Source organism: Cucumis sativus, chromosome 5, assembly GCF_000004075.3.
Source record: "Cucumis sativus cultivar 9930 chromosome 5, Cucumber_9930_V3, whole genome shotgun sequence".
NCBI classification, from domain to species: domain Eukaryota; kingdom Viridiplantae; phylum Streptophyta; class Magnoliopsida; order Cucurbitales; family Cucurbitaceae; genus Cucumis; species Cucumis sativus.
The window spans coordinates 31,853-40,953 of record NC_026659.2 but is presented as its reverse complement, the minus strand read 5'-3'; the positions used below and the strand labels follow the sequence as shown (position 1 = coordinate 40,953).

Here is a 9,101-nt window from a genome sequence, read left to right as displayed (position 1 = left end):
AATTCAACCAACCTTTATTTGTTCTCAGAAAGACAAAAAAAATAAAATAAATTTCAAAATTCAAAATTGTTAAAATGTTAAAACTATTTATAAAATACAGTAAAATCCATTTTATTTTATTTTTCTCTAATTGAAGTCTTCTTTTTTATATATTCAAACAATATGAAAGGTAGGTAGGTGGGACTTGGGAGATTCAATCCCAGCCAAATGAACTATTTTGTTGGGGTCATAATCATTTTCTGATGTCTTTATTTTCATTATTTGTAATATTATCTCTACTTATACCTGTGTAATTATTGTTAAATTGGCTTTGCTATCAACCTCGTCAAATGAACTACAATATTACATATTTTATGATTAAGAATATAAGTTTCTTGTGCTTTCACTGAGTGTCTATGACATCGTGAGTTACTTTTGAACTTGAACAAAATTTGATTTGGAAGTATTGTTGATTGGACATGACCTATTTAGTTCACCTTCTAGTCAAGTTAATTTGTTTGCTCCTGATTTTACACAACCATGTTAGAGTCCACTTGACATGTGTATGCCATGCTTGCTTTTCCATTAATTTCACATAGTTAAATTACAATTTACCAAGGTTTAATGTATTATTTTTCTTCATTGAAGTAAACACAACCCTCGATAGTTGCATGCATTACCTCATTTAGCTAGACCTACTTTTGCGGTGGCATGTAGTTTCAACCATAGTTACTAATATTAACTAATTCAATAATCTCTCTAGCTCCAATTTAATTGTCATGTAATTGTTCTTTAATTATTATCTAAGTGATACGTCTAACGATATTGATTTTTCGTATTACTATCTTGTTATTATTGTGTAATCAGTTTGTTATTTGATTGTGAATGATAGTTATTTGATTACTTATGGATGTTATAATTGATATTGTTAGGTAAATATATCAATATACTATGAAAGACATGCCAATAAAGCCATAACAAAATCAACATAAAAAGTAGAACAAAATCAATATATCAAAACATATAAACTCCAAACTTCACGGGAAAAATAAGAGCCACTCATTTAATTTTAATACGTCACTCATTTTAATTTTGAATGCAACATAAAATTCGTCCATGTTAAGTTTCTTTGAAAACATATGAAGTAAACCCCAACCACATCTCGAGCAACTTCCGTTTTTGGAGTCCCTCTTCGCCCCGTCCTTCAGGAAGAACAATACTTCTTCTCGGTTTGATCGCTACGGCAAGTCTGGTCACCACCATGTTCTGCCTCAACGAGTTTCAAGACCATGCCCAAATGTAGCCATGCCTTCCAAGTTCTTACATCAATACGATTATGAACTGATCACGAACCAGTTACCGTCCATTATAAAGACACCCAAATAGAAACGTAATTTTTAAAAACAATTGAAATCCGTCGTGGTTCCAAATTCCATGAAGAAAATAAAAGGCAATAATTCTAACAATTCTTCAACCAAAATCTATGAAATAAACAGAAATCTTAAAACATAGTTGCAAAATTTTATCATCAACTACAGAATGTTGCCCCAACCTTTAATATTCGCGCTCATACAAAAGAGAATGTCGAAAGAGAAGAAAAATCTTGGGAGAAAATGAAGATTGAGTAGACCATGCATGCAAAAAAATGACCGCGAAAAACAATTATTGCGTAGAATAGAAAAAGAGATGAGATCAAGCTCGCGTAGAAGAAGAGAATGAAGAGAAAAAAATTGGGATTCCGCCTTTAAGTTTGTTAGGTGGATAAAATGGATATATGGGTAGAATGAGAGCGATGACTACCTTTTTTTTTCTTTTCTATATTTGCAATATTAAAGACACAATTTGCCAAATATCTAAAAATTATTTTGCTACACATAGAAGTTGTTAAGAATATACATCATATTTTATTTTCTCATTTTCATACATGTATTGGAAGAAAAAAACAACTTCTACTCATTCAAAAAACCATTTAAATTCATCAAAATCAGTTTGGAAAAGATTAGAAGATTAACTCACCACTAAGTCATTTCATGATATTGATACAATATCAGTTATATATGTATATCTATAGAGAAGCCTCCAATCCACAATATCTACACTAAATTCACAGTATCCTATCCAAGAACGTATTCATGAATAAAAATTTGGGAATTGACTGTCTGCCAAAGAAGATGCTTTTTAAGTAAGGAAGTTGAGAGGAGATAAATTGGAAGGCAAAGAAGAAATTTGTTTTCTAATATAAGATTATTGTCCGGACAATTGAGCTTATAATGTACATCAAAGAATCTGATAGATGGATTGATGACCACCATCACACTATCCAACAAAAAAAGAACGTTTCGTGGCATAAATTTGAGTATTTGATTGTTAGTTTCTTTTAGTGGGTTAGCAAAACAAATCTAATGCATATAATACATACTTCCACTCCACAAACCAAACTTTGTCGTTAAGCATTGCATTTAACGATTTCTTTTAGCTGCCTTTTTCTCTTTTTTATGGAACCAAATTATGAGCTAACCTCTCCTCTTCCCCCCAACTCAACCACAACCTTTTTTTTTTTTTTAATAATTATTCTCAACTCGTTAGCTCTGTTTCCCCTGTATGAGTTGAGTGCCCACCAAGTGTTCGACTTTATTCCATAGGCCACAGATCCCAAGTACAGAATAAGCCAAGTCAGATATGGACAACAGTAGGCGCCTAGTTGTTGAGAGTTGGAGCAGGAACAGAAAGGCGAAGCTGCCCCCACCATGCCTTTTTCTTTCTGCACGCTTGTTGACCATTTCAAGCTCTCCTATTTGTATGTATTTAGCACCCCAGTAACTTTGGTTTTCCAACTGAAGGAAGGGCTACCCGAATTTGCCTCTTTCATCTTCTTCTTCATGGGTTCATGCATGAGCATGAGGATGAGAATGATACTTTCCCTACGGCTCCTCCCCGATGTTTAAAACAATTTGCCTAAAACTGCCTCTCTCTTGATTCGAGTCTTGAAGGAATCAAAATGGGCAACTCCTGCTGTGTTTCCTACACAATCAAATTCCCTTGTTGTCTTAAAGTTGACGCAGCGCACAAGCAGAATCACGGGGAAGCTTTGAAGATTGTTAAGTCAGACGGGAAGGTGTTGGAGTTCACCACGCCAACTCTAGTTAAAGATGTGTTGGTCAATTTCACTGGCTTTGTGATTGGATCCTCACAGGATGTCTCTCACCATCACCATCTGTCTCCCGAATTCGAGTTGAAGATGGGTCAAGTTTATTACATGCTTCCTTCTCCCCAACCCACGGCCCTTCCTCCACCTCATTCCTTCATCCAAGATTCGCACAAAAGCAGAAGCACAAGGAGAGTCAGAATCGTTTTAACAAAGAAAGAACTGCAACACTTACTGGCCAAACAAGTGTCAATTGAAGACCTAATTATGCACCAGCTTCAGCACACCACGTTGTATAGTAATCTTGAATCTTCTTCAACTTGGAAGCCAGCACTGGCAGCCATTCCCGAAGGAAATGAAGCCTAGAGTAACTGAAACATCCAATGAATGTGTATACTTGTAAAGGTCAAGTTTTCTTTCCACTAAACAGTCCTTGTGATGTTGGATTTGTAGAACAAATTCAGCAACAGTCAGAGCAGTTAAGAGAGACATAATTTGCCATTATTGAATAATATATGTATATATACATATCAGATTGAAGAGAGCTAAAAGTAGGAATCTCACAAAAAAAAACCAAAAACTAGCGCTGGGATTTTGAATTTCAAACAGTTAGTTACTGGATCTCTATATCCATGACCTTGCGTTGGACTTTGATTTTGGGAAGTGTAATGTAAAGAACGCCATTGGTAAGCTGAGCCTTGATGTTGTCTTTGTCAACGCCATCAGGAAGTTGGAGGCGGGTGTGGTAGGCAGAGGCATTCCTTGTGGACCAGCCGTCATCATTGCTGCTGGTGTTGGAGGTCTCAGCCTCATGGCCGCCTTTTATAATCAAAAAATTGTCTTCAACAGAAACCTTGACATATTCCTTGGAGAGGCCAGGCATGTCAAAGCGCATCCTGATTTCGTTTTCGTGCTCTTCAATGTCCCAAGGAGCTCGGACCCCACCCCTGTTCCATCTCAATCCTGGCGTCATCATTACTGCGTCATCGAATAACCTGTCCACTGTCTCCAGCATTTGCCTCATCGTCCTCATTGGAGACAGAGGGTCTAGAATTCCTGCAAAACGGTAATTGAATCTCACTTCACCTAACATTCTCATAAACGGGAATGACTTATGAGGCGAGCAACATTTTTAAAAGAAGGGTAAATATGGCAAGATAAACCTATGACTCCTATTAGCGATCTAGTGTTGTATCTGAAGTTTGCTGAGCTCGTAAGTTTTTTTTTTTTTTTTATATTGGACTAAATCTATTAATACTTTAATTGTTATATTTAGAGCCGTTCCTCGATATTAAAATTAAAAGAACTTACCATAAGGTGAAATGTCCAGGGCTAGCCGCTTGGACCCCGGCCGTCTTTCCACGGACGTTCCCTGGCCCTGGCTACTTGGATTGACATGAACCTCCAAAGATGTATCTTTGCTGTTGCCGCTGCTGGCTCCAGCCTCAGCTCTCACCCTCAAAGGCAGGACCGTGACTCGTGGCGGAGGGATTTTCTTGAGGGGTCTGGGTTTGAAGGACAACAGAAGTGAAGGAGAAGAGGAAAGAGTTGAAGCCATGGCTATTGTCAGAGACTCAGATTTGTAATTAGCTTTTGGTTCTTTGATATGGTGTTATGGAGAAGATGAAGGAGACATTTATAGAGAAATGAGAAGAGAAGAAGAATGAAGATGAGTCTCGAGTGTTTTGGAAGTTCATTCTAGATTCTACACTTGTCACTTGTTATACTCCAGACTATTACTGGTAGAACTTCTCAGTGATTCTTGAAAGGTCTACGGAAATGACAGAAATAAGAAGCTTGATTCAAACCAGTTTATCATCATGGATTGGGTGGGACACGAGCAAGGACACCAAGATTTTTCTACCGTCGATTGTTTTGTAGATTTTGGTTTTGTAAATATGGCTCTCCTTTTAAACATCTATACGATCCGAATTTGTTGGAATTAAATATAACTATAATCTACTACCGTTTCCAAACAAAAACACATCTTAAATTATTTTTATTACTTAAGTCAATTCAATAGTTATATTAAAAGTTGAAATACAAGGTTAATTGCAACAGTTCTATAGTTCACGAACTTAATGGTAACCATTTTTATTCTTCAAAAGAAGGGTGTAAATTTCAAAATATTTAAGAACTTCGTCCTACAAATTCATTGTTCAAACTGCAATTTTAAATTTTGTCAGTGATTTATCACAACCCCTAAAGATCAAGAGTGGTTTTTGCTGTTTTTCCTAAAATTTAAGAGTAAAGAAAAATGAAAATCAAAGTACTAAAATTGAGAGTTACTAAGACTTTTGGCAACTAAAAATGAAAATTGAAAGTACCATATGGATATTTAGCAACGGGAAGTTTTTTAGTAGAATGCCTGAAATTAAAAGTGGATAGTGCAAATACCAAAACGCGAAACTTAAAAAATTATTAAACTTCCCACAAATTTCATTCGGATAATTCATCAAACTCGTTAACACAAGTCTTACGTCACAATCCAACCTTGGCAAAATGAAATGAGAAAAGGATGAAGGATTGTGTTCCCCAAGCGGAGGGAAAGACCCCAGGGTTCAGCTATCTCAACTTAGGGGAATTTCTATGAGCATGGTCACATCATTACAACTAGATAGCTCCGAAAACTGAAAATAACATTATAGACTAAATAAACAAAATTTTCCAAGTAAAAACTTCATCTTGATGTGCATACAAAGCAGACCAATTTTTCTGCAGTTATTTTTCTTCACAAGTTCTTTATATTTCCAGCAAGGCCCTTCCGACTGTCTTGGCTTGGTTTCCCAGGGTCTACTCTGCTGCTTGAACATGTTGGGAACTATCATTCTTATTCAGCTTTTCCAGTGCCGAAATTCTACTTCCCAGAGAATCATGCAGCCCTCCCATCTGGATAACCATTAGGAAAAAAAAAGTTATCATGAACCATCCTCCATTCCCTCTTTCACCAACAACCAAGAAGGGCGATAGAAACATGGGACAAAGATCTTATATATTTTAAATTTTAAACACTGACAACATTCCTCAATCAGTTTCGGACCGAAAATCAGAAGAAATTATAGACAAAAGATGGTAATGGTGTATTTTTGTTTCAAGCAGGTGTGCTGGGTTGTGTATATTGTTTGCAAATTGCCAGTGTACTTAATACTTACAGATGCCCATTGCAAAAAACGACTTCCTTTCCACTGCCAAACTTGAGGCTAAGTTTCCCAAGACTAATAAATAATAATTCAGCAATGCAGAATAATAAAATCTTACCAATGTTTATCTTGTTCTCAATAAATACCATCGAAGTTTTAAGGCTCCTAAGGCTCATCACCATTAAGCATGTAAAATGCAAAAATGAATTCATTGTATGCACGATTCTCAATGGTAAAAAGCAATCATTCTCTAGTGAATAGTTTGATTCAGCTATAACATAGAGTTAGTTGCCCTTCATAGAGCTGAAATTTGACTTAGAAACTTCACTGAAACTTGCATTTCAAAAAATTAACGGCAGTTCCAATCTGATGATGGAAGGGACTCTTTCTCTTTTTCTTCTTCCCTTGCAGACTCCATGCCATGGACTTTTGAACTTGCGAATGTGAATGTCCTCAGTGAACTCTTAAATAAAGAGATGGCCACATGGGTCTCAAAGTAACAGTTGGCAGTTGCTAATAACTAGATCAATTCTAACCATCTCTATGCCGGTGCAAATGTTCTTTTGCCTTCCCATGTTACAGCTTAAACGATCTTTTTAGAGATGGAGGGCCTTTTTTAATCTTCCTTACCTGGGTCCTGGGTTGACATAGAGGTGGAAGCTGCAAGATTATGGTTACTAGGTTGGCTTTTCTGAAGGTGAGTTAGCTGCTTCTTTATTTAGGTATGTTGCTCAGAGAGATCTCCCAACAAGTCTGGAATCCAGCAATTGGGTGTAGGAAAGGTTATATAAGTGGAAAAGACCCTGTACTCTAAAGGTAGATGCTAGATTTGTTCTCTTCTATCCACCTCCTATCTTTTTTCAAAATCCATGTTAGTAATGCTAAAGTGGTTAGGAATAAAGATGAGAAACTAGATAGGAGAGATTTAGCAAGAGAAGATCCTTTCAAGTGACAGATGAGGATTAGGGGTACACAATCATATTGCAAGTTACGGGTTTAGTATTTTAATGGCAAGGAGATTCAATCAGAAAGATGGGTCAATTTAGCACCAAATTGTTGGTAAAATTACAAGGGAAAGAGAGGACGTTAGTTTACTCTTAAAGGTCAAGGGGTTAATGGCACTTTCAACCAGTCATCAGACTGCATTGTAACACCTTTTTGAAGTTGTCAAATTTTTTTAGAGGAATTCTGGTTTAAGGAGTGACCTCTCTCTTTTTTTCCTTTTATGAGGAAACTTAAAAGATAACTTACTAAAATTGAGCTTTTAGGGATTCACATTGATGATTCTGAAATAGATGGAACATGATACCTTTGGCTGCAAAAAGGGACGTGAGCCATCTACCTATCTTGGGCTTCTCTTGGGAGGTAATCTAAATCAGTCTCTTTTTGGCAACTTGTTATTGGAAAGATGTAACACAAACTTCATATTGGAAGTATGCTTTAGATTCTTTTCATTCCAATAATAAAAAGTTTTGTTTCCTTATTCAAAAAGTAATTAGAAGTATGCTTTCATTTCAAAAGGTGGCAGACATTAGCATGCCCACTTATTATATATTAAAGATAATAGGAAGTCACAAGATTATCAGTGATTTCTTATAGGAAGGTTCTCGAGAGAATAGAGGTATGCATAATGGGAATTGGGAGACTAATCAGCTTCCTTAATTGATGGGTGGTCTTAGGATTGGAAATTTTTAACATCAAATTTTGGCTTCATTGGTCAAATGGATTTAACGTTTCCATAATGAAAGTAATCCTTGGTAAAAATTTATTGAAGCTAAATACTACATGATTGCAATTGGGAACAGGTGGCCTCAATCCACACAGCCTGGATCTTTCAAGTTCCGTTGGAGATTTATTCGTCAAACACTGGACTTGTTGCTAGTGGTGCACAACATTGTCGTATAAACAGTTGAATGGGCTAATCCTTCACATTTCTTGGGTTAATCCCCAATGGGACTTAAAAGATTCAGGTCATTATTGCATCTTTCCGAATCAGATCCACATACTCGACCTTCAAAGAGACTCACACATCCGTGCTTCGCTCAAAGAAAGCCTATTAAGAAACTTTACCCTCTCTCAGATCTATTGAGCTTTTAATTTTGAATTTCAAGTTCATTAAGATGTTGACTTTCTAATTTTTTGTTTCACTAGCCAATGGACGTAAAAAATATTCACTAGGTCAAGAAACCTATTACACACAAAATTGAAATTCAAGGACACATTAAACACAGCCTAAAAGTCTAGTAACCATGACTGTAACTATCCACTAAGCAGAAACATGTGACAACATGACATAAAAAACCGGGCATTTATGCACCGACAATGAAATCCCTAATTCTATTTCTCATCCCCCAAGTTTTCGCACAGAGATGAGTTTGAAAACCAGCGTCGTATACAAATTTGAATCTCCACGTCTGCCGGAGAATTCAAGAATTTCACAAACAAACTAATTCAATTTGGAATAGTAATCGAGGCGAAAATGAATCAAACTGAGATGGAGAAGAAGCGAGGGGGCAACGAAGAAATGAGAATACCTTGTGCGAAATGGAGTCGTAAGCAATCTTGTAATCTCTCTGAAGAAGGTAAAGCCCCAGAGAAGATGCAACCGCTGCTCCGGCGAAGAAGGAAGCCATTCTCACTCTCAGCACGTAACCCATCTTCCACCCCCACGCCCTTCCGTTTTGCTTCGCAAATGCCAAATGGAAAATGCCTATTCACAAATCATATTTACCAAAAGAAAATCATATTTTTCTTTAATTGAAAATTTAGGATAAAATACAGCCGCATTTCTCTTCTCCAGAATATTTATTCAAATTCAACTCGGTATAAAATTAATT

At 36.4% G+C, this 9,101-nt stretch overlaps 3 protein-coding genes and 1 long non-coding RNA gene across 4 annotated transcripts; 2 read left to right on the top strand and 2 right to left on the bottom strand.

Moving 5' to 3' along the window:
* Positions 1-2,977: 2,977 nt before the first annotated feature.
* Positions 2,978-3,490, top strand: LOC105435418. Its single transcript, XM_011656271.2, has one exon. It carries the CDS (start codon positions 2,978-2,980, stop codon positions 3,488-3,490), a length of 513 nt encoding a protein of 170 aa, XP_011654573.1.
* A 113-nt stretch (positions 3,491-3,603) lies between these two features.
* Positions 3,604-4,707, bottom strand: LOC101210285 (small heat shock protein, chloroplastic). Its single transcript, XM_004145912.3, has 2 exons — positions 4,436-4,707; positions 3,604-4,180 (listed from the first exon to the last, which is right to left on the bottom strand). The coding sequence occupies exons 1-2, from the start codon at positions 4,680-4,682 to the stop codon at positions 3,738-3,740; spliced, it is 690 nt and encodes a 229-aa protein (XP_004145960.1). The 5' UTR covers positions 4,683-4,707; the 3' UTR covers positions 3,604-3,737.
* LOC116403862 lies at positions 4,178-5,086 on the top strand. The gene is made up of 2 exons (XR_004216772.1): positions 4,178-4,337; positions 4,455-5,086. It is a non-coding gene; the product is annotated as an uncharacterized LOC116403862 (long non-coding RNA).
* Positions 5,087-5,534: 448 nt separating this feature from the next.
* Positions 5,535-9,026, bottom strand: LOC101210533. Its single transcript, XM_011656270.2, has 2 exons — positions 8,799-9,026; positions 5,535-6,013 (listed from the first exon to the last, which is right to left on the bottom strand). The coding sequence occupies exons 1-2, from the start codon at positions 8,919-8,921 to the stop codon at positions 5,918-5,920; spliced, it is 219 nt and encodes a 72-aa protein (XP_011654572.1). The 5' UTR covers positions 8,922-9,026; the 3' UTR covers positions 5,535-5,917.
* Positions 9,027-9,101: the final 75 nt, after the last annotated feature.